Source organism: Taeniopygia guttata, chromosome 8, assembly GCF_048771995.1.
Source record: "Taeniopygia guttata chromosome 8, bTaeGut7.mat, whole genome shotgun sequence".
NCBI classification, from domain to species: domain Eukaryota; kingdom Metazoa; phylum Chordata; class Aves; order Passeriformes; family Estrildidae; genus Taeniopygia; species Taeniopygia guttata.
The window spans coordinates 2,248,171-2,271,464 of record NC_133033.1 but is presented as its reverse complement, the minus strand read 5'-3'; the positions used below and the strand labels follow the sequence as shown (position 1 = coordinate 2,271,464).

At 41.7% G+C, this 23,294-nt stretch overlaps 1 protein-coding gene across 1 annotated transcript; it reads left to right on the top strand.

The window, feature by feature from the left end:
- The first annotated feature begins 529 nt into the window (after positions 1–529).
- ATG4C (autophagy related 4C cysteine peptidase) lies at positions 530–20,884 on the top strand. The gene is made up of 12 exons (XM_030278707.4): positions 530–671; positions 930–1,015; positions 3,212–3,342; positions 4,148–4,231; positions 4,859–5,092; positions 7,958–8,279; positions 10,131–10,201; positions 11,312–11,448; positions 13,619–13,697; positions 14,362–14,438; positions 17,271–17,390; positions 19,787–20,884. Exons 3-12 carry the CDS (start codon positions 3,267–3,269, stop codon positions 19,955–19,957), a joined length of 1,371 nt encoding a protein of 456 aa, XP_030134567.1. The 5' UTR covers positions 530–671; positions 930–1,015; positions 3,212–3,266; the 3' UTR covers positions 19,958–20,884.
- Positions 20,885–23,294: the final 2,410 nt, after the last annotated feature.

Below are 23,294 nucleotides of genomic sequence, written 5' to 3'. Positions count from 1 at the left end.
CTTGCAATTGAAACATTTCAGGGAGTTTGGAGATGTGAGGGGCATTTTGCTGTGGAGGAATCAAAAGCACGGGATTAAAATACAAGAGAAGAAACAAACCAACAACAACAAAAAAAAAAAAAAAAAAACCAAAACAAAAAACCAAAACAAAAAAACCCACCTAAATCAAAGAAGGAAACCGCACCAAAAAAGCCCACACGCACAAAAAAAAAAAAAAACCAAAAAAACCCCAAAAAACCAAAAAAACCCACAAACCCCAAACCTAACGAAACCACGCCCCTCACAAAAAAACCCAAGCAAAGACAGAAGGGCTGCTAAAGGACAGCCGCAGACCCCGTGAAGGGGCTGGGATTTCGCTTCCAGCCGCGACCCGACCCGGCCCCGCCGTCTCCCTCCATCCTCTTCCTCCATCCTCTTCCTCCATCCTCTTCCTCCATCCTCTTCCTCCCTCCTTCCCTCCTCTTCCTCCCTCCCTCCTCCCAGCCGCGCTCCCGCCGGACTACATTTCCCAGCGTGCCTCGCGCGCAGCTGCAGCTCGCCGCGCCGCGCCCCTGCCGCGGTGCCCGCCGGGAGTTGTAGTTCGCGGGCCGCTGCGCCGCGGCCGGAGCAGCGCCGGGAGGCCGCGCGCTGCCCGGGCGGCCCCGGGCATGGCGGAGGCGGCTCCGTGAGGGGTGAGCGGCGGGTGGCGGTGGCGGTGGGACGGGCTCGGCTCTCCGCGGTGGTGGCTCGGGCGCGGCCGTGTCCTGTGGGGCCGGGAGCCGCCGAGCCCTTTGCTTCCCGCGGTGTGTGTGGGCTCCCGCTCGGCTGAGAGCCCTGCCTGGCGAAGCGTTCCGTCCTTGCTGCAGGACTAAGGAATAATCTGTTTTTTGGGGGTTTTTTGGAACCGTTTTCCGAGTATCGTTTCTAACTGCCCTCGGATGTGTTCGCAGCGCCTCAGCAATGACCTCCGGCCGCTGCTCGCCCTCCTCCTTCCGTGTGGCTTTCGCTGAGTGCCGCCGCTCCGGGCTCCTGCAAGGTACTCGTGAAACCCAAAGAACTCGCAGTTAATAGATCATTTATCTTATAATTGTCCCACTGAGGCTTCGTTCATCCTTCCCGCTGCGGTCTGACCGGCAGCTGGCGTTGCTTTCTGGTGTTTTTGCAAACAAATGTCGGGGTTTTGGGGTGTTTTGTCCGGCTCAGGGTTGGGGTTCAGTGTCCTGCCGCTCCCTGAGGGAACAGCATCCTCCTGATGTGTGTCTAAACATCCTCATACACCGGGTTAAAACCATTCTGTTTGGTAATTTGATATTAAATTTGCTCTAATATTCCCTGGGACCTTCTCCTGGTGCTGCTCCATCAATGTCGATGGAGCTCTTACTGATTATTTCCTACATTAATAGGAAGGACTTGTGTTTTCCCCATGAAAAAATTATACCTGGTTTGTGTTTGCATTCTTGGAAGCACTTTTTTGCATCTTTAGCATAACGTCAGAGAAGAAATGTACCAGGAGGAAAGATAAACGTGCTGTGGTGACCATTGTCTTTGAAAAGAAATTATGTAAATGAGAAAGAAGCTAATTTTCATCTTCATGCCCTTTCCGAACTGTAGAGTTTGTTTCATTTCTAATTTTAGCCAGAGGAAACTTTCATAGGAGGTGGTTTTTAAGGCAATCAGCAGTGTCTGGATAAGTGGTTGCTGCTGATGGATCATGTGAGGGAAGACAGGACCAAACACTCCTCCTGGAAAAGTTTATCTTACCGCTTTGATGTCTGATGGTACAGAGCTAGTGATACAGTCAGACTTTCCTTTGTTTTCCTAAAGAAAAAAGAGAGGAAAAAAGGCAGGAAGTTAAAACCCAGCTTGAAATTCTCCTTTTTTTCCTTCCCCAGCTTAACACAAGGCTAATCACAGCAGGGATGTAGACACTTTTTATTTTCACTAGGAAAACATCAGCCTTCCCTCATGTTCCTGAGTTGGCATTGCTTCTTTTTCTGTCAAAAAGCAGATTTTTATGCAATAATATGAGGGAATAGTGGGAAGATGTGCTAGGGGTGGTTTGGGCAGCAGATTGCAGATCCCAAAAAGTGGATCTGTGTGATCCTCAGGTTCGGGTGATGCTGCCACCCTGACATCTTCACCCTCTCCTTAATTACACTGTCAGTGATTGAGTTTACTTAAAATTCCTTCCCAGTGGAGAGAAGTGACCCAGTTAAGTCTTTGTTCTCCTTTTGATCCCTGTTCCATGGAGAATAGCACATGGAAAGGTAAATACAGTTCTAGAGACTCCTTTTAAAGCAAGGAGTTTTTTTGCTGGCTCAAGTTTATTAATTAAACGAGGAAGTTCACTGTTGCTCATGTCAGCTGGTGCTGTCAGAACTTAGATAAAAATTCTGTGAAGGTTGCAGTGATGTCCCACTGTTGATCAACTTTTGATGTCCCATCAAAACAGGAGCTGCTGGTGAAGCAGGAGATCTTAATATTTCATCTCTCTGTGCAAGGGTTTGGGCCACCAAATGCCATCAAGAAACTTTCTGTGTCAGGTATTTCAGGGTGACCCGCTGACAGAACACACCTGGTGAAGGAAGTTCTGTTAATTAATAGCAAACTTCCAGTTACAAATGTGGCAGCTGGAGTGTGAAGGGGGCTCTGTCCCGTTTTCCCAGATTTCTTAGAAACAGGGATAAAGGCATTACCAATGACCTATTTATTTATTACCAATTACTACCAGTTCATGTTGCTTTGAAGGTGAAATCTGTCTTATCTTGCAGCACAGAAAGAGCCAGTAAAGATTCATTTCCATGGAGAATTTACCAGGAATTTTTACTAAATTAGCATGCACCGTGCTGAATTTTAACACAAAAAGTGCTTTTTGTTTTCTCTTCAGCCAAAAAGAACAGCATCTTTACTATTCAGTGGGCTGCATCAGAGCTCTCCACCTCACTGCTGATAAAATGAGTGTGCTCGTGTGCCAGCACAGGTTTTGTGCTCTGGAGCAGTTTGTGGTACAAGGCAGAGCTGCTGGAGAACATTATCTTTTATTTAGCTTTGTGTAGCGCTTTTATTGGTGTATATTTGGAATTAAATTATTTTATTACTTATTCATGGGACACGGGATTGCTTCTCAGTGCCTGGTGGTGGAGGGTTCTGTGAGTTTATTGCTGTTTCTGGCCATGTTGGGCTTAAGTGCCTGAGTGGGGGATGCTGAGTGTTTGTATTTTGGTTTTTGCAGCAGCAGAACTGAAAGCCTCACAAGACAGCGATGGCTTTTTCTCTGGAATTTGAATATGGAGGCCACGGGGACAGATGAAGTAGAAAAGATCAAATCAAAGTTTATGTCTGCATGGCACAACATGAAGTACAGTAAGTGGAGCAGAGTGTGGTGAGATCTGTCCTCATTAAAAGGAATGGAGTGTTTCTTGTTGACATGAATGGAATCATAACTAATTAATACCACAGATGCAATATGGCCCTTGGAACAATTCTTTCTTTGAGGTTATAAATTAGCCCCACTAAAAAACTACCTTGGCTTTTCATTTTTTCAAATAAATCTTGCATAATTTCATTTTAAATTACTTATTTTAGAAACAGTAAATATATTCTGTAAATTACTCCATATTTGCATAGGCTTTTGAACAGGGGTAATATGGAATCATCTGCACAAATATTTATTTTGTTTCTAAATGTACTTTTATGGAAAAAAATAGGACAGTGTGTGAGATACAAACTCCACTGAAGAATCTACCCTTGAGTAACATTTTTCCACAGCTGAACATCAGTAATTATTTTATGAGCAACCAGATTTTCAAGTGTGCCCTTTACTAATCTGTCCTTGATTTTTCTGCTTTCCCTTTAGGACTGAAGTTGCTCAGATTTGCCACCAGATTTTTTGATAAACTTAATTACTCATTACTGAGTTTTGGAGATGTCTGACAAGATGAAAAGATACTTTTTATTTCCTGCTTTCTTTAAGGCTGTCACATGGTTGAAAGGGTATAGTAGCCATTGCACCTTTTATGGGATTTTTTATGAGACCAAAACCCAACATCAATGCTTTTTCTGTTTTTATTCCCCTTTCAAGGGTTGCCTTTGGCTTAACCAGATGCTGTTAGCATTTCCTTTCGGAAAGTTCAGTAGAAAATCTGTATTTGTTTTGCATCTGTTCTAGGCTGGGTGTTGAAAACAAAAACTTACTTCAGTAGGAACTCTCCAGTTTTTCTGCTGGGAAAATGTTACCACTTCAAAACTGAGGGTGAGTACAGAGCTCTTCACTCATTTCAGTCTTCCTCAGCAGGAATAAGGTATTTTTAATCTTCTGGAAAGACTGGATTTAACAACTACCAAATCCAAAATGTAAATATGAAGAGCTTAGAAAATACTCATTTAAATGTCAACCTCTAATGCAGCCCATCCTAACCTGCTTTATTCAGATTTTACACCAAAACCTTGTGCTTTTTTAAAAAATTTGTGCTGTAATTTGCACTTCATGTACCATCAGCTGGAAATTTTCTTTCTAAAAACTCCTGATGGGTCACTACACCAACACCTTTGTTATCACTTTCCAGTGGGCAGTTTTTAAGTCTCTCTCTTTATTTGACCATTCACAGTTGGGTGAATTAAGCACTTCCTTGCAGGTCAGTGATTCCACTGGCACAGTGGTGGCTGCATGCTTCTTTTGATTTTTCCTTTATTTATTTATTTTTTTAATCTGGCACATTTCTGTTATGTTTGCCTTCCAGTTTTCCTTTGTTGTGCTTGAGGCAATTGTGAATTTTTGTTCATTTGTTTTTCTACTAAATTTGATATTTGTGACTTGCTCTTTAATAATAGAAGTGCCATAACAAATTAATTAGAGCTTAAACTGTGCTTTGTCTTGCAGAATCTGGGGAGCTCTCTACAGATGGGTCCAATTTTGATAAAATCAGCACTGAGATTTCAGGGAACGTCGAGGAGTTCCGCAAAGATTTCATTTCTAGGATCTGGCTGACCTACAGAGAGGAATTCCCTCAGATCAAGGGCTCTGCTTTAACCACAGACTGTGGCTGGGGCTGCACGCTCAGAACGGGGCAGATGCTGCTGGCTCAGGGTCTGATGCTTCATTTCCTTGGGAGAGGTGAGTTAGGAGAGAAGATCTGTGTTTGCATAAGCACAGGCATTCTGTAGAGACCAAAATGACCAGGGCCAGCTGGTTTTGGTTGTGTTCTCCTCATTCCTGTTGGAATTGTGTCCCATTGCACAGGGACTGGGCTGTCCTGCCCTTCCATTTCTGAGAACCAGAGTGTGCCAAAGCAAACTTCTGTGTTTTCTGAGTTCCCAATATGCAAGTGTGAGTTAATACATCACAAAAGTATGATCTCTCTGTCTGGGTATTCTTACCCATGTACATGCCCAGTTCTCTGGAAATTTGATTGTTTCTTGAACTCCAGGAGTTCAAGAAACAAGGTAGGAGTGAGTTCCCCAGCCCATAGCTGTGGGCTATTGCAGAAGTGATGTTCTTTCATCAGTTCTAAAGTTTCCATTATTGAATTTCTTCTGGTGTTAATATATTGAGTTCCTAGAAGGATTCTAATCTAACTTCAATACATCATTCTCTGTGGAAATGTTCACTGTGTCATTCCTTCCCTTCCCCCCGTGTACTTAGAGAGGAACTTCCCTTTTTTCCTTACCATTGTCTGTCTCAAAGTCCTCCCTCAGTCACAGCCAGCTGAAGCTTTAGGAGCCGTGGGACACTTTCTGCTGTCATGGGCTGAGTGTCCATGTCCTCCTCATTCTTCCAGGCTGAGCCATGTCCTGCAGAGAGGTATTTTAGGTTGTCAGAGTTAAACATCTTTTCTTTCCATCCCATTCCCAGTCCCTTTCATAACAATCATCCATTGCTTGCTGCAGAACGAGCCAAGGCAGGGCCCTGAAGCCGCCCGGGGCGGGGTTGAGAACACAGAGCATTGTTCTCTCAGCCATTTGTGGGATCTCAGGAACACTTCAGCACAAGATCCTTCTGAAAGCCTGTTGTGATCACACTTTGCCCTTGCTGTGCAGCTCTGATGTAAGCTGGGAGCAAGGTCCCAGCCCAGCTGCACCACAAAGTCTCTGTTCTCAGCAGCGCCAGGACTGAGCTCTGGGATTGGCTCGGTGAATGTGCCTGTGCCTATAGATATTTAACTCATAAAACATTCATTATATCTTTCAACTGACTGCACATATCAAAAAGTGTGTAAATACCCGTGCTGAGAACACTAATCCCTTAAATATCACTCTTCTTATACATATATTTAGAAGAAATTCAAGACCTGCCCAGAAGCAGGAGCGTGTAATGGCTCATTTGGAAGTAACCCCAAACAAAAAAGCCTCTGGTTTATATCTTTAAAATCCATGGTTCCAAAGAATTCCTTGCATGTCCCCCTTGTATCCTAATTTGGAAGATGATGGGGTGATTCCAGAGTGCTCTTGTTCCTGTGGCAATCCAAATCCACAGAATGATGGGGTAGGGATGGTCTTTCTGGGCTGCTTTGCTCCTCACTTGGTCTTCTGACAGCTGGTGAATTATCTTTTGAAAAGCTTTTTATGAGGTCTGGGCACCTTTGGAAACATATTTAGGTGTTTACAGGAAGTTTTTCATGGCTGTTTACTCTTTTCCCAGAGATGTTTTCGTTCTTGTTTAATGGTGTTGTTTCTGTTAGGAAGCAAAACTTGCCTGAAGTTTCTAGCTGCGATATTTACACTTCCACTGCCATGTGGAAGGTTCCAGATATTGCTGAATGTTGTTGTGAATGAGTTTTGGTTTTAAATTTGAAGTTTTACTTTGAAATGCCCGTGCTTGAGACACTGACTGGAGTGTGAAGCTGAGAGCCCAGAGCAGCAGGGCCTGTGAGGATGTTTCACTGAGCTGGCTCTGTGTTGGAAGTATTTGCTGGAATTGTGGGAGAATTCCAGGCCCCTTCCCTGGGCCTGCTGAACCCCATTCTGTAGGAGGAATGCTGTGTGAGATGCATCATCCATAGGGAAACCTTCAGCTGGAAAAGCAGACTGAAGACACTGAATGATATTTAAACAAGTTTTCCTTGTAATCTAAAAGAATTAATGAATTTGGTGAATAAAAAAATCCTGCCTGCCTGCCTGCTTGATCTCCTTTCTGCTCTCCTTTCTGCTCTCCTGCTCTCCTTTTTCTGCTGATTTCCTTTGCCATTTTGCCAGGAAGAAATGTTTGCTTTTACATCAATAATTCCTCAGGTCTGCCTGGTTTTATAATAATTGAAAAATAAGAACAACTAAGAGCTTTTGAAACTTCTTGTTTGATGCAGATAAAAGGTTTTTGGATAGTATTGAAGCAACATTCATGTATTTAATATATAAGAGAGTTCTAATGTGTAATCAGGTATATCTTGTTTATTCAGATGACTGGAATGGTCACAAAAAATCAAAGCACATCCTGCTCTTCTAGAATTCTTTGTTCACCTGTTAACAGCGACATAGAAAACACACATTATGGCCTTAATTAGCGTGGGGGACAAAGGCAAATAATAAACTGGCAAATAATTAACATTGATTAATTATGAAATAAGGATTCTGGGGCAAATAAAAAATATACCCACTGCAGCAACAAGGTAAGGTTTATTTGTAATATAATGGAGGACTGCTTTCTGAAAAAAGAATACATGACATGGTAAGCTGGCACAGCTTGAAACAGAGCTCAACAAGCCAGAACTTCTCTCCTTAAGCCTTATGTTTTACATGTACACTCATGTTTTGACTCGGAAGTCCTCTCCTAAATTTAAGGAGTTCAGTTGGCATACAGACCTACACTACTACAAGAGCTCCTTGCAGAACACTTGGGAGAGCTGAAACTTTATTGTGCCAGTTGCAGCTCAACATCAATTATAAAATTATAGTATAAATATCTTTATATAAATATCTATAAAAGCACTTTGCTTTTCTGCCACAAAAGGCATGTTAAAGTGGGATTTCCCTTTCCCTGCTGCAGCCTGGGTGTGGCCAGAAGCCCTGGACATGGAGAGCTGTGACTGGGAGTCCTGGACCAGCAGCACCGTCAGGAAGCTCACGGCCTCCTTGGAGGCGTCGCTGACGGCCGAGAGGGACCCCAAGGTGCTGGCCCGGCCCCCCGCCAGGAGGGACTGGGATGGCACCGAGAAGAGGAATGAAGTTTATCACAGGAAAATCATCTCCTGGTTTGGTGACTCCCCTCTGGCAGCCTTTGGGCTGCACCAGCTGATAGAGTACGGGAAGAAGTCCGGGAAGATGGCGGGGGATTGGTACGGGCCCGCCGTGGTCGCACACATTTTGAGGTAAAACGCCCTCAGTTCTCTGTTCCTTTCCTTTGGAAATCACAGAGAGGCATTTCTGAGTGTCCTGAGATTGCTTCAGCCTAACTGAGCAGCAAACTGTTCATTATTGGCTTTGTAAAACACCCATATCAGGAGCAGTTTCAGAGCTTTTTCATGGGCAGGAAGGGGAATAGCAGCGGGTGCAGGAACTGAATGCTGAGCTTTTGTCACTGTTACTTCAGGAAAAAAACACCACATTCCTGTTTTCTTGTAGAATCCCGAGTATTTCTCCCAAACCCTTTTAAGTAGAGCTGCATTTAGTGAAATGTTCTAAAAACTAACCACTCTTTCAACCTTGGAACATGCATAACATTAGAGATTTTTTTTTTATGCTGTAACCTGGGGGCTGTAATGTACTGATAGTGTAATGAAATGTCAGAGCTAAAATTGATGTTTTCAGCATTTCTTTGCACACATCAAATTCTTGTGAAACTGTAAATGTATGGGACTATTAATATTATAATTATATCCCAGTAAAAGTAAAGGGTCTGTGACATTCAGCATGGTTAAAAAAAAAAAGTCGAAAGTCAAATTTCTCCATACCGTGAGCCTTGATATCCAATTCTTTGAATGTTTTGGGTTTTTTTGTAGTCCTATATGTTTATCTTTTTGGTGGAATCCAGTTTACCTATAAACCGAATCACTAATAAATCATTTAAGCAGCAGAAGGCAAAGTTCATGCGTTTATATATTTTTATCTATAAATTGAAGAATTTGATATTTAGTGTAAATGTTATGTTAATCTCAGGTGCAGCTGTACTGAAGTAATCGGGTGTGCATCCATGCAGATGCAAACAGGGATGCAGGAGTTTAGCATTTTTAATGTGTTATATTCTACTTTTTTATCATGGTGGAAGCAGCCACCATTTTTATCTTGCTTTAATAAATTATCTATTAAATTATTTGTCTCCCTCATGGGAGCAGGGGGGTTTGGTGCGGAGTTACACTCACCAAAACCCCAGGGGTGTTTTCCAGCCCTGCAGAGGTTTCCTTTCCTGGATATGTACAGCTCCCTGATAACTTGGAAATGACTGCATTAAACCATTCCTTAAAATATAGTGGGGAATAAAGGGATAGTGACCATTTAATGCAGGTGTGTGTTTGACCCCAAAGGTAAATCCTGGATTTTGAACAAATGTTCAAAATCTTTCTTTGCAAATGTTGTCCCTGAGAGATGACCATGGTTCTGACTATCAACATGTATTTTCTTTTTAGTTTTTAGGTCTGTTTCTCGTAGTCTTTTGAGGATAGTCTAATATTGTAATTATCTTTTTGAAAGTTTTGGTGAAACTTTTTATTTCCAGGTGCTAATGTGTAGCTTGTTATATGAACTGAGGTCAAATAAAGAGATCTAATGAGTTGAAAATAGTATTTTTGTCAGCAAACTTAGCCTTTATCATCAATATACATGACAGAAAATGGTTATAAACAGAAAGAAATAAAGTAATAAATATTAATTTCATTGTAAGTTATTGTAGGTTTTGGGGCCTTTTTTTGTGAGTTTCATTGTTTCTTCTAAATAGCCAGACATTGTCTTCTTGGCTTGGGAAAAACGTGGTGCTAAGGCACCCATGGAAGCTACAGGTTGGATCTTGGTATCCAGTGTTTAAAAACAAATAAAAAATCCCACCCCACCATCTGTGTTTATCAGGAAGGGAAGGTATCTTGAATTAAACAAAATAACCCCTATAAAAACCAGCAAAAAAAACCCAACAACATCAACTTGTTTCTAAAAAAACAAAATAATTTGTTTGTTTATTGTTAATTTTTTTAAATTAATGGTTAGTTACATAGCTTTCTGTTTGTACTTAGAAAAGCTGTTGAAGAAGCAAGAGACCCTGAGCTGCAAGGAGTAACAGTCTATGTTGCTCAGGATTGTACAGGTAACTGTGATTTTGTAGATTTTTTGCAAACATTTTAAATGCTTTTTATGCTTTTCAGTTAGCACTTAACAATAGAGCTTTAAAGGGAAAAAAAGTCCCTTGGAGGTGGATCCACAAAATTGAGATTATGTAGGCAAAGGGGCTCTTGGTATGTGCAGATTGTTCATTTGGTATTTTACTGTGGAATTCCAAATCAGCAAATCAAATATTGCCTCTTCTCCTTTTACATGTAGATGTTTCTGTTAGTTGGAAGCTTTCAGGTTTTAATTATTCCTTTTAGAAGTTTATATGCAGCAATAAATATTTATTGGCTGTCTCCTAACCTACCTCTTCTGCATTTCCTTGGCATTGCAACTCAGCAGCAGCAGCAATTCCCATTCCACAAAATACTGCTGGGAATGAGGAGGCTCTGGACTGGTTCTGAGTCACCTGGGTGCTGAGTTTTATTTTTTTTCTTTGTTAAAGTTGGCATTAAATGTGTGGGATGGTATTTTTTGGTTGGATTTAGATGATTATTAGTTCTTACTTCTATTACAGTCTTATAAATTGTGAATTCTATAGTACTTTAACATTTAAAAATGGAGTTTTATCTCTCTTTTTAGAAGTTTTTTTAAGGATAAACTTTAAAATGATTAAGAAATTAAACTTAAATTATTTTTACTTTAAACTTAATAACTAACTACCCATGGCTTGTAATGTGGACTTTATCTAATTACACAATATTACTTAAACTGATGGAAAAGAAGGTGAAGAAGGACTAGTTACTGTTCTAAAACCTCTATCTTGCTATATATATATATTATTATATTCTAGAACTTTAAGTTTTTCACCATGTGATTACACATTTCTATTTAAACTCCACACCCATAATAATCTCTGTTCTGTCATTTAATTTTGGAAGCTTTCCTTACGGCCTCAGGTCAAATGCAGTGTTCTCTTGGGGGTCAGCACAGAAAGTGTAAAATTCTCAGTGACCAGGGCTGTGTTTTGGGAGGACAGCAGGCTTTGAAGGGCTGCAGTGTAGTTTGTCCCACTGTGGTGCCACGCTGGGGGTGTGTGTGTAAAACCTGGGGGTTCAGTTTGAAATGTTAACATTTCTGTGTGTCTCAGTCTACAGCTCGGATGTCATTGACAGGCAGTGCTCCTTGGTGGATTCTGGAAAAGCAGGCACAAAAGCTGTCATTATCCTGGTTCCTGTGAGACTCGGTGGGGAGAGAACAAACACAGACTACCTGGAGTTTGTAAAGGTATGAAATGAGAGTTCAATCATTTTTCAAAGAGCAGCACAAGGGGATATGAAAAACAACTTCACGAGGGTGATTCTCCCCATTAAATATGTGGTGGAGATTTTACAGTTGAAGGTTGTAAAGTTTGACTTTACAGGTTTGAAATTTCCCTATTACAAGATCAGACATAATTGCAGAGCACATGATGTCCCTTGGTAAAGCAGTGATAACTGTCCTGCTCCTTCAGCAGCCACCTGAAAAGACATTAATGCAGTGCCTCAAATTACAAATGGTAATTTAATCTAGCAGGACTCTTAATAGCATATGTAACCAAGGATCAGGCAGCATTTTAAAATATAAATACACTCCATTCCTTACTCTTGTTTCTTATTTTCTTAAATAAGAAAATTGTTCAAATGGTTTGAAGTTGATGCCTGTCTGTTCTTCCGATTTTCTTTTGTCTCTTTGTTCCCATGGAATAATTTTATATTTTTATTCACTACTTTAGTTGTTTTTTCCCTGTGATGAATCTTTCTTAGGATGGTAATGCAAGAGTAGCAAGCAGTTACCACAGTAAAAATGAGCTGCAAAAAAGAAAAGCTCAAGAAGGCAGAGGGGGGAAGGTCTGTGCTGTGGTTTTGTCAGCAGAGGTTCTGCAGGTACCTGAGGATGTATTGGAATCTTGCCTCTTGCTCCTCCTTGTTCTCTTAGCCCTGCTGCTTTTATTTTATTTTCCATGCTCCTCTTTATCTGTCTTTAAATTTTGGGTTCATTTTTCATTTACCCCAGTGCAGGAGCACAGACAAATGCTGAGAGTCTATACCATGATTTATTTTGTGGCTGTCTCTTCACTGTAACATTTCAGGAAAACATTTTGATTTTTACTGGCACGGGAGGACAGACTGGTGAAGGCCTTTAAGTTATGAACTTAAATTGTTATTAAATTCTTCCTTGATTATTTTCCTTGTGTTTTCAGACAGTTGGTTTTGGAAAGTTTTAGTTTTCAGCTGGCTCCAGTGAATGATTCCTGCTGCTTCCTTGCCAAGGCTGTTGCAGCCTGATGGAGGCTGAGATAAGAGGGCTCTCAATTGCCTGAATCAGTCACTCCAGTGTCTGCCCTGACTGTTCCCAAGAAGTGACCACATTTCTTGGAGTCTGGCTTTAAGTTAAAAATGCAGATTTTAGAATGTAGCACAAGAGGTAATTTCTACAAAGGATTTTATATTTATGGGTGAAAATTGATAAATTTTTTATAATTCACTTTTACAAGAAGCTTGCCATAGATTAAACAGTTATCCATTACTCTGAGCAGCTTTGCTCCCTCTCTGTTCTGCCCTCCTTGGCTCTTGGAGCCTTTGCCTCTGATCTGCCTGAATGGTCTGTGATGCTCAAAGAATTTGCTAAGGAAACCTTCTCATTTATATTTTAAAAATGTGTTCTAAGGAAACCTTCTTGTTCGCATTTTAAATAAGCATCACTTCCCTGACCTGTGTGAACCATGCTGGATTTGACTCTGTAGCATCTTGGGGAAGGTTTTTAAGTGACTTTAACCTTGTCTAAGCAGGGAAGATTTTACCTTGAGAAGCCTTGGTATTAGTAGTCTGACAATATCAATCTTTTTGTTGAGAGAAAAGCTCCCTGCTTACACTGAGTAATGTCCCTTCCCAAAAGTTCTGCCTTCAGAAGGTTCTGGTTCCTCTGTCCTCCCAGGCCATCTCCAGGGAGATTTATGGGGCCTGTCTGTTGTGTGTTTCTCTCTCCTCCCTGGATGTGGGGCAGCTGTTTTTGGAGCTGGACCTTGTAATAAATTGCTCTTAACTTCAGCTGGCATTTCTGCCCAGGATGGAAAAGTTGATGCTCTGGCCAGGCTTGGCCATTTGAGTGCAAAAAGAAGAGAGGGCACAGGATGTAAATGTGTGTGAAAGCTGGAAATCTCAATACTTTGGGATATTTGGACTAAGGAATTGATATTTTGTCTCCTCCTCAAAAACATGTGTGAGTATCTCATAGGAAGGAAGGACTTTCTCTGGAATATCTGCTGGTGTGGTTTCACTTTAGCCAAGCCCCAGGGAATCAAGGAGTCAATCGTTAAAAAAAACCCAAAATTATTTGTCTAAAAGAGCAAAGAGCAAATATTTTATTTCAGTTTAATGCTTTGGTTAATCTTAATGACTCCTTGTTCCTGTTTTAGGGAATTTTAAGCCTGGAGTACTGTGTTGGCATTATTGGTGGCAAACCCAAGCAATCCTATTACTTTGCAGGATTCCAAGGTTAGTGTTTGAATGTGTTATGTCTCCTCAGTATTTTTTTCTCTCAGACTTAGGAAGTTAATATTGAAGCAGTGGGAAATAGCGTGATTAAAATAGTAAAATGAGCACCTTATTAATTCATCACATCTCCCCAAGTCCAGCCATTTGTCATTTACCCCACGGAGTAATTGGATTCTGTAAAATGTACATTTAATTTCCCTTGTTGCATAAACAAGGCATAATTTATCTGTTTCAGCAAACTTGAGGAGCATTTGCTGTTCCTGCCTGGCAGTTCTTATTTAGGTATTTACTCTCTCCTGCTTTAAGTGGTGTTAGTTGATGCCTAAATGACAAGCAATATATTCTTGCTGTCAGGATGAAGCAGGGCGATACATTTTTCATATGCAAACTCCAGAATATAATTGTGTGTTTGTAAAAGTAATTTTATCACCAAAAATTAAATGACAGTTTCATCACTTTATAAAAATTCTGCTTATACAAGCATATTTGATTATGCAAAAGTTAATCTGTCCTGCAAAAACCTATGCTTCAGTCAATGAGTATCAGCCTGGCAAGCAGTTACTCACTGGCTTTTTTTCCAGCTGTTCTGCATAGAAATTGGATTGTAAGCAGTGTAATAATAAGGTGTTTTTTGAATTACTTGTCTTCTGTTTTGTCCTTGCAGATGACAGTTTGATTTACATGGATCCTCATTACTGCCAATCTTTTGTAGATGTCAGCATAAAGGATTTCCCTCTTGAGGTACTATGGATATAGAGCTGGCACTGTTTTCTTCCCATATGAATCAAACACTAATTATTTAGAGCTGTTCTAGCTAGCTGCAGCTTTATGGTTTTACAGTTACATGTTATTTATCAGTGTCCTGCCCTTCTTTATAGGCCTATAATCAACAAAAATGACCAGAGGTTAAATCTCAATATGGAGGTTTAATTTTTACTTCATTAATCTTCATCTGTTTTCTTTTTAATGATCATAAAATCTCCAAAATAGATGATCACTTCATTTAAGTAATTTTCCATCAAAGAAAATAGATTATATTTGTAGATCTTAAACCTGTTTAGATTTGGGGTTGACAGTTTGTCTTTTTGGTAATTTTATTTATTTATTTATTTAAATTCAAATTGCAACCAACATCAGGGAGAATTCCTGTGGTATTCAATAGTAGGAGCCTGGAAATTCCTGGAGCTAAAGGAGGTGATTAGAGAACTCAATTTACAGCTACCCTGGGAAAACATTGTCAGCTGCAAGGAATTGCTCAGTGGCCTCAGCACTCACAGTCACATCCTCAGGGCCATCCACACAAACTCTCCTTGGTCTTGTGTCCACCTTCAGGTGAACTTCAGCAGCTCTTGGCTCAGCCTAAGGGGGCATCCACAGCCAGAGCAGAGCTGGAACTAAATCCCATCAAATGGTGTTCAGGAGAACTATTCACATAGAAATAAAAAATAAAAAATCCCAGAGGACCTACACAGGGCTGATGTCAAGTCATTAAAGCAAACACTTGATATTTGTCATTATTTATGCTTCACAAAATGCTTGAGTTAGCATGTTACATAATATAGAAGTGGAAGATTCTCTAGGAAATGAGAAGGTTCTGAATGAAGCAAAAGAACACAGCAGCAAAATGGGCCAGCAAATATCCCAGCCAGGAGGTTTGGCTGTGTTTGGAGATGCTTTAGGTTTGCCCTGTTTGAGATGTTTGGAGGAAGAGCTGGTGAGTGCCAGCTCTGCCTGGGGTGGTTACCCAGATCCTTCCCCTTCATCCTCAGAACTGTTTTGCTCCAGTGCCTCTGAAGATTTTACAGTTTGGGAAAAACCAGACAAAAGGTGGGAAGAGCACAGAGCAGCAGAGCTGAAGTGAATTCCTTAAGATCCTGCTGTGGCCTAGCTACAAAAACACATCTTTTGGGTTCTGTTCCTATGACTCAGCCTCAAAATTGTGCTGCAGACTGGCATTAATCTGAATTTCTAAATAGTACCAAGGTTTTAAGCTGTGTGTGGAAGGTATGCAAGCTGCCAGCTTGGCTTGATCTCATCCTAATGCTTTCCTGCAGACGGAAAATAGATTGCAATTTAATGCTTGGTGCATTTAATAGTATTATATCTTTGTCCAGAAATGTCAAAAGTAAACAGAAATTGCTTTCTTAGTGTGGATAGTTGCTTGTTAGATTTATCTGTAGGGAGTATTTTCAAAATTGACAAATTGTCCAGAATAAGTTGGAAATCAATCCACTCTGTATTGGCTTCCAGCATCCATTTGTTTGGAGGAATGGGGGGAAAGAAACCCTCCCCACTTCTCTTTGTTGTGCAGTGATTTGTGCAGCATTAAACCTCCTGCACAGCTGTAGGGACAGGGTTGCTGCTGGAATGGGATGTGGAAGGCAGGGTTTGATTTTTTTAATGCATTTGATGACTCAGGAATTAAAATTAAAAATAGAATTGCTGTTTATAAAATTGGAACGGTGAGGAGAAGAAGCAGTGACTAAAATCAATCTTGCAGGAATAGCCCTAATCATCTTTGTGGTTATTTTTTAGCAGAGGTTTTACAGAAATACCTCCCGGATTTGTAATCACCAGGAAAGAACAATATATTTTATTATGTAAAACTACTGCAGGGATGGTTACACTCGGATTTGGGAACCAGTGCTGTCTTCTGTGGATTGATTTTTGTGATTAGCAAAAAAAGGGATTTAATAGAGGGAGGATGATGGGTCATCCTCTGTGTTAGAGGCAGAGTAGGGGGGACTGGCTCGCTCTGAGAGCACGTGAAGAAATAATTGCAATTATTGGACAGAGCTTCACCACAACTGCAGTTCCTGTAATAAATAACCACAGAATCAGGGTAGATGGCATATACTTATTTTTTCTCTCATAAATTGAGTGGGGAGCATGGGGAAAGGGGTTTTGTGTTTGTTCTGTCTTACAGCAGGGCTGCTGAAAGTATCAGCTCACAGCACTGGCAGGGCAGCATCTGTCAGGGAAAGAGATTTCACGTGAGGAAAAACCCATTTGTAAAGCAGGGCATGTTTGGTTTTTCCCTGCTTATGGATCATTTTAATATGGTTTTGCTTTTGTGTGTTTTGTGCGTTTTTGAACCCATTTCATTTACTGAAGGAAAATGCATGAGGTTGGTTTATTCCATTATGTCTCTTTTATAGAGGCTGGGGAGGGAAGGGGCACTGGGCAGTGGTAGTAAAGCAGTAAGATAGTGCAAAAGCTGTTACAAATTCAATTTGCAGAAGAGCATTCACCTTCTCTGCCTTGGGAATATTCATAAAGTATTGCTGGGAGCAGCAGAGCTTTGACAGATTCCAAACTAACCTGGTGTGTGGGGAAGTTGGGGAATGCAGCCTGAACTGCAGGAGGTTTTACATGGCTGGGGAAGGGTGGAATCACTTGAATATTTGTGGGGGGTGGGAGAAATCACTGCCAAAGTGTGTGCTGGGGTTTAATTCAGGTGGTGCAGGGCATTGGATGCTTTAAAGCTGTTGGGGGGGACAAAAGTAAACACATGGATCTGTGTCATTCCCGACTGTAATCGTGTTTTGTGTTTTTCAATTGGGAAACTTGCAGTCATTCCACTGTCCTTCTCCCAAAAAGATGTCCTTCAAAAAGATGGATCCGAGCTGCACAATAGGATTTTACTGTAGGACTGTGCAGGACTTTGAGAAGGCTTCTGAAGAAATCACCAAGGTAGGTGCTGGAGTTCCCAAATCCAGAACGGGCTGTGGGGAAGGGAATCAGCCTCGCCCTGCTGAGCAGACCCGATTCTCTGTGTGGCACTGATCAGTGCTTTTCCCGTGCTGGGAAGGCACTGGGTGGGAATTGCGGCGGTTTTTGGGGTGCGGGGCCGGGCAGAGCCCGCCTGGGCTGCGGGAGCGGCTCCACGAGGTGGCACTCGCGAAGTGGCGATGTCCCCTCCAGCCCTGCGGCCCGGGGGAGGCTGGGGACGTGCTGGGGAGCAGCCTGGGCAGGCATGGGGGCAAGGGAAGTGTGGGGGCAAACCCGAATTATTCATTATTTCTCCCTAGCACGGGGGGATTTTGCTGGTGGGAAGAACAGGGCTCTGCTTGGAGCTCCACGGAGCAGGTGCCATCCAGCAAATCTGTCTGAGCCCATCCTTCCCCTGGATAAACTCTGCTCTGGATTCATTTAGGGCCAGTTGGAATCGAGTTTTTTTCTCCTTAGTTATTCCAGGATGTGAGGGTATAAAATGCAGCATCATGGTTGTGTTCTGTGAGCTGCTCTGTGTTTGCTGGGTTCAGAAAATGCTCTGTGAAAAGGATGCAGCAGCAGATGGGCTCAATGTTAATATTCCAGCCACAGCAGTTACCACAGCAGCACAAGGAATTAATGTTTGTCCAGCACTTGGAATGTCCTGATAAGTGGTATTAGTACTGCAGCCAAAAAAGCATTTTTTTAAACTTTCTGCTGATTAAATTAAGTAGATACTGATTGATACTGAAGTTGTTTCTTTGGTTCTTACTTAGAGAGGTAGAAAATAGATTTAAAGAAGTAGGAGTTCCTAAGCAGCAGATCCAAGGAAAGTTTAAATAGTGAAGTTTCTGTTCTTCATTGTTTTCCTGTTCTGTCACATAGAGTGTCATAACATAGTAAAAAAAAATCTCATTACAAAATCAGTTCCAGCAGAAGTTATCTTTTCCCTATTTCTGTTCTTTCAAGTTTGGGATTAATTAGTTTTTTCCTGACCACAGTTTGTGATAATACTCTTGACTGATCCAAATGTTGGAGTTATTATCCTGGTATTTTAGATAGAAGCTCTTTAATATTAGTGACATTATTTTCTAGAAATACATTTCAGGCAGTGTCAGTTTGAAAAGAGGGGAAAGTTTGGATACAGGGACAAGGTCAGAAACATTCTATCAATTGATATTGCAATCCTTCCTTCACATCCTTTGTGTTTTCCTTCTCTTCCATTATTTTTCCCTTGGTTTGCAATTGTAGTGTGGTAACTCTTAAACCATAAAGCTCAGTGCATTCCTAGTGTGCCCTGTGCTGGACTGAAAAATCCAGGTTCTGCCTGCTTTTCTGGGTGATAAGAGGTGAGATAAGCTTTAGCTTTTATACTTGAGGATAAATATTATGGGCATTACATGTTTAGAGACAGATAAATTAGGGCATCAGAACTGAGGCCCAAGTGGAGTGATGGGTGCAACTCTACCCAAACCATATTCAGGGGTCCCTCAACCCCTGACTGTCATTTTTTGAATAGTTCTTACTGTTTAAAGATACCTGTGGAGATTTTTTTACTGTTTTAGACTGATTGTTCTCCTGAAATGGTGCTCAGTGATTTTTAGTTCTGCAGTGTTTATCTCTAGCCTGATGTAGTTCTGCAGCCACTGCAACACTGGGCTGGTTTTTCCCAAGCAGGTAAGATAAAGTAAAACAAATTAAAAAATAAATCAGTGGACAAAACATCCTGAAAGTCTGAAATGTCTTTCAGCATTTAGCGGGGTTTTACATGCTCTTAAAGGTGTTTTTCTGATCTGTTTCAGTATTTATCATTCCCCACACACCCCTTCTCCATGCTCAGTTTTCTTATTTATAAACATAGATTTTGGGCACCCTGGTTCCCTGTGACTGTCACCAATCTGGTTTGAGCCTCATGCTCCTGGCTGCCTTATTTACATTGGTGAATGTGTTTAAACTTCTAATGAAAACACTGATTATTGCACCTGCTGATTCTACCATAAAAATCCTTTCCCCCTCCAGGATGCTCAGTTGCTGCAGAATTCACACCTGGGCTTGAGGAGACCCTAATGGCCATTAACGATTTTGTAGAGATCTTTGTCTTTTATCCTTTTATCTTTTTGTTGTACTCAGTCTGACAGCACATACAGGTGATCTGTGTGCTCTAAACCAGGGGTAGGCAGGAAATTAGCAGCTGCCTGTGAAAGGGAAGTAAATATCTAATAGGAGGAGGAAATGTTTCAATTGTGCAATGCTTTTGTCTAACTAGTTAATTAAAATAATGCATTTTTTACTTACTCATCATCAGGTGAATATCTGTGCTTGCTGTAATTCTTCATTTCCAAGTAATGTTTTATCTGGCTTGTTTTACATTTTAGATGCTGAAATCTTCATCCAAGGAGAAATATCCCCTGTTTACTTTTGTCAAGGGTCATTCTAGAGACTATGACTTTGCTTCCAGTCCACTCCATGAAGAAAATGACCTTTTCTCTGAGGATGAAAAGAAAAGACTGAAGAGATTTAGTACAGAGGAGTTTGTCTTGCTTTAAGGACGTTTTACACAAGAGCATCGGCAGCTGTCCAGGAGAACACTTGCCTTTTAACTCCAGAAATTGTACCCGAATTCTTTCCCCAAAAAGGCAAGCCTGTACTGAAATTGGTCTATTTTCATAAAGATGATAATGTTTTATATGTTAAAAGTCTTCAAGATGTCAGTTACTAATGTATGTGCTAATTATTTGTGCTGACTGCTGGCTGGAGGAGTGTCTGTGCCGTTGTGGTAGTGAAGGGAGATGCTGGGGCTGGCTTTTCCAGGGGTGTGGAGACCTCCATGTTCCTGTCTGCAGCACAGCTGGAGTTGTCCCCTTCCCACAGGAACAAGTCCCAGTTCCCACAGGAACTGCCCCACCAGTTCTGCCACCGTGCCACCATCCAGAGCAGCTCCTCTGGAGAGGTGAGGTTGATGGATCAGGAGCCACTGGCGCTGGCAGTCCTGCAATAATTATATAGGCTGAATTGGGAGTTAAGATACTATTTAGCAGTATGACTTTCTAATGGTTTCTCATTAAGCTTGCTTTGGAGCCTTAATATGAGGAGTGAAGATAAAGTATTACCTTTCCCCACAATTTTTAAAGGTTATACTATTAATATTAACTGCAACCAATCAAAGCAGCTGGAGACAATTATTAGAGGAGAGCAGTGTTTGTTTCCTGTTTCAGCTACTGTAATGGTGAGGCTTCTCCTGCCAGAGCAGCTTTTAAATCAAAGCCAAGGGGGGTGGATGTGGAAAATTCTGGGCTGTGATGATTTTTTGTTTTGATACGTGTCGTTGCTGTACAAATGATTACTTGGTGGTGTGTGTTCTCAGATTGCAGACAAATGTACAGAAATAGTTTCATGTTTTAACAAAGTAAATACAATATTTAAAAAACCATATTAACGCTGCTTGGGAAATAAAAGAGGTATGAAAACATGAAGTGCTTGTGCCTTTTATATTAATATTAGATCCTCTAACAGTGAATATAATCCTGCATCTAAACCAATATTGTAAGGGGTGAATACTCTGTTTATTTGCAATAAAGGCAGATTTTATTGTTGTGTTGTAAACCAACTGTTATCTGATCTAAGTGCTGCTCAGGCACAGAGGCACAAGTGTTACTTATCCAAATAATAAGCATCATGTTTGTTCATTAAAGCACCTTTTACTTTTATGAGCAAGAGGTGACTAATGGATAGATTTCAGGCAGAGCTACACCAGGTCTGTGTCAGAGCTGGAGGATGCATTTGCATGTGTTAATTAATATTCAAAAAAGGCAAAATGTTAATTTGTTTTCAAGGAAAAAAACCCCACACATTATTTGTCTAAATCAGTAACCTCTGCACTGCTGCATCCTACTAATATTTGGCATAATATGACTTTTTACTAACAAGTGTGTGAGGATGTTTGGCTTGATCTTCATATTTTTCATTAATAGCCCAGAAGAGGGAGTAAACAACGTATTTATGGAATTTAGATGTCAAAATGAGGAGAATTGTGGATGGCAGAGCTAGAGGAGAGAAGATTGCTGGTGAGTGGAGCACAAGGAGGTGCAGCTTTAGCACAGGCCTGAGGGTGGTTCCTTTGGGTGGCTGTGGACAGGAAATCAGACACCAAGTTGTGCTTTTCTTTCACATTAAAGAAAAGCAAAGCAATCAGCTGCTGCATCATTAACAGCTCCTGTCACAGGGCAGGGGGCTGGGCTGGTTCCACTGTGCTCTCCTCTCTGCTTCCCACCAGGAAGGCATCACAGGCTCAGGAGGACAGGGAGAGCCTTCAGGAGCCTGCAGGGATGGATTGAAGAAGATTTCCCTTGGAGCTCGGTGGTTTTGTGGCTGTGCAGCTGAGGAAGCACAAATGTGCCATGGATGTGCACTGGGAAGGGGGAGAGGAGCTGAGGGAATGCTCCATGGGCAGGAGCCTTTGTGTCTCTGTGCTGAATTCCATCACTGACCCACCCAGTGCAGCACAGGAGCTCTGGCTGAGATGGGAACTGAAGGATGAATTTTCCTTCTTCCACAACTCCACCACCTGAATTCAGGTACCTTCAAAAAATCCCATGTGTACAGACCCACCAAAGCCTGTTGTGTCTTCAGAATGGAGCTGCTCTTCCAAAGGCCTTTGGCTCGGAATTCTTGGAATGGAAATGCTCACAAGGAATTACAAGAGCTTTAGCACAGAAATGTTAAAAAGGAAAATGTGGGTCTGTCATTCCAACAGCAAACTTCCCTAGAAGGGTGGAATGGTTTCTCTTCTCTCAGTCTTTTTCCAATTGGATAAAAAAATGTAGTGGCTGAAACATCTTTGAACTTATTAAATAGTGAAAGTTTTTCCCTTTCTGAGGGAAAGAAAAGTAGCAGTGCTAGAACAGCACCTGGGTTGGGGGTCCTTTAATTTGTAGCAAATCCTAGTTCACAAAGGCAGGATTTTCTTTAAAGCCTGCCACAAATAATTGTTAAAAATTCATGGCTATTTTCCGGGGTTTTCATCATGGTTTTTGTCCAAGGTTTAAGCACAGGCAAGTCCACAGAATGCCCTGGTGCACTTGTGTATAGGGGTGACACAAGTTAAATTACCAGGTTACTGGAAATTGATGTTTTTGGGTAACTACAGGGGACTTTAATTGGAAACTATGTTAATCGTGTAGTAATTTTCTTTACCTTGTCTGCATTAGCTGCTGAAAACCAGGCAATTAATTCGTGTCATCAGTGTTGCTGCTGCTGCCTTCAAACACAAAGCTGAGGAGCATCAGTTACTCACACACCCAGCAGTGGCCCAGGCTCTGGGAGACTTTCCACAAATCTCCTGCCTGAGAGCCTGAACAGGAGCGCTGCAGCCTCGGAGCTTTGGCCCCTCACTCCCTTTCCTCTCCCTCCCTTCTGCCATTTCTTTCTTCCTTACAAGGAAAATTCTCTCTGCGTTTATAATATCTGGCATTAGCTTGGCACAAGCTCAGGCCTCTCAATGGAGACTCTGCCTTCTCTTTCCAGGATGGATATTTGCCTTGTTTTCCAAACCTTGGCTCTCCCTGGCACTGACCAAAGCCCAGCACAGCCCAGAGCTCTGCTGAGGGTGCTGGTTCTGCCCTGGCAGCTCAGGGTGTAGGGTGAGGGATTTCTCTCCTCATGGGGAAACCCCCAGCCACCACCTCCCTCTCTCTGCAGCCTCTCCCATCTCCAGCCCACCTTTTAAAACAGCCCCCAGGCACTCCGGACAAGGCAGCAGCTGATTTCTGAGGCATTTGCAGAAGCCCAGGGCACTGCTCGCCTCGTGTTTACACCTGAAATGGGAATTTCTGGAGTGGTCCTTCAGGAGAGGAAATTATTTGCTGATGGTGGTAGAGACAGCTG

What these genes read in the sequence shown, in the direction of transcription:
- ATG4C (XM_030278707.4), top strand. Translation starts at nt 3,267, where the DNA reads ATGGAGGCCACGGGGACAGATGAAGTAGAAAAGATCAAATCAAAGTTT. An exon ending in GCTTCATTTCCTTGGGAGAG is followed by an intron (nt 5,093 to 7,957) that starts GTGAGTTAGGAG and finishes TCCCTGCTGCAG; the next exon opens with CCTGGGTGTGGCCAGAAGCC. An exon ending in GTGGTCGCACACATTTTGAG is followed by an intron (nt 8,280 to 10,130) that starts GTAAAACGCCCT and finishes GTTTGTACTTAG; the next exon opens with AAAAGCTGTTGAAGAAGCAA.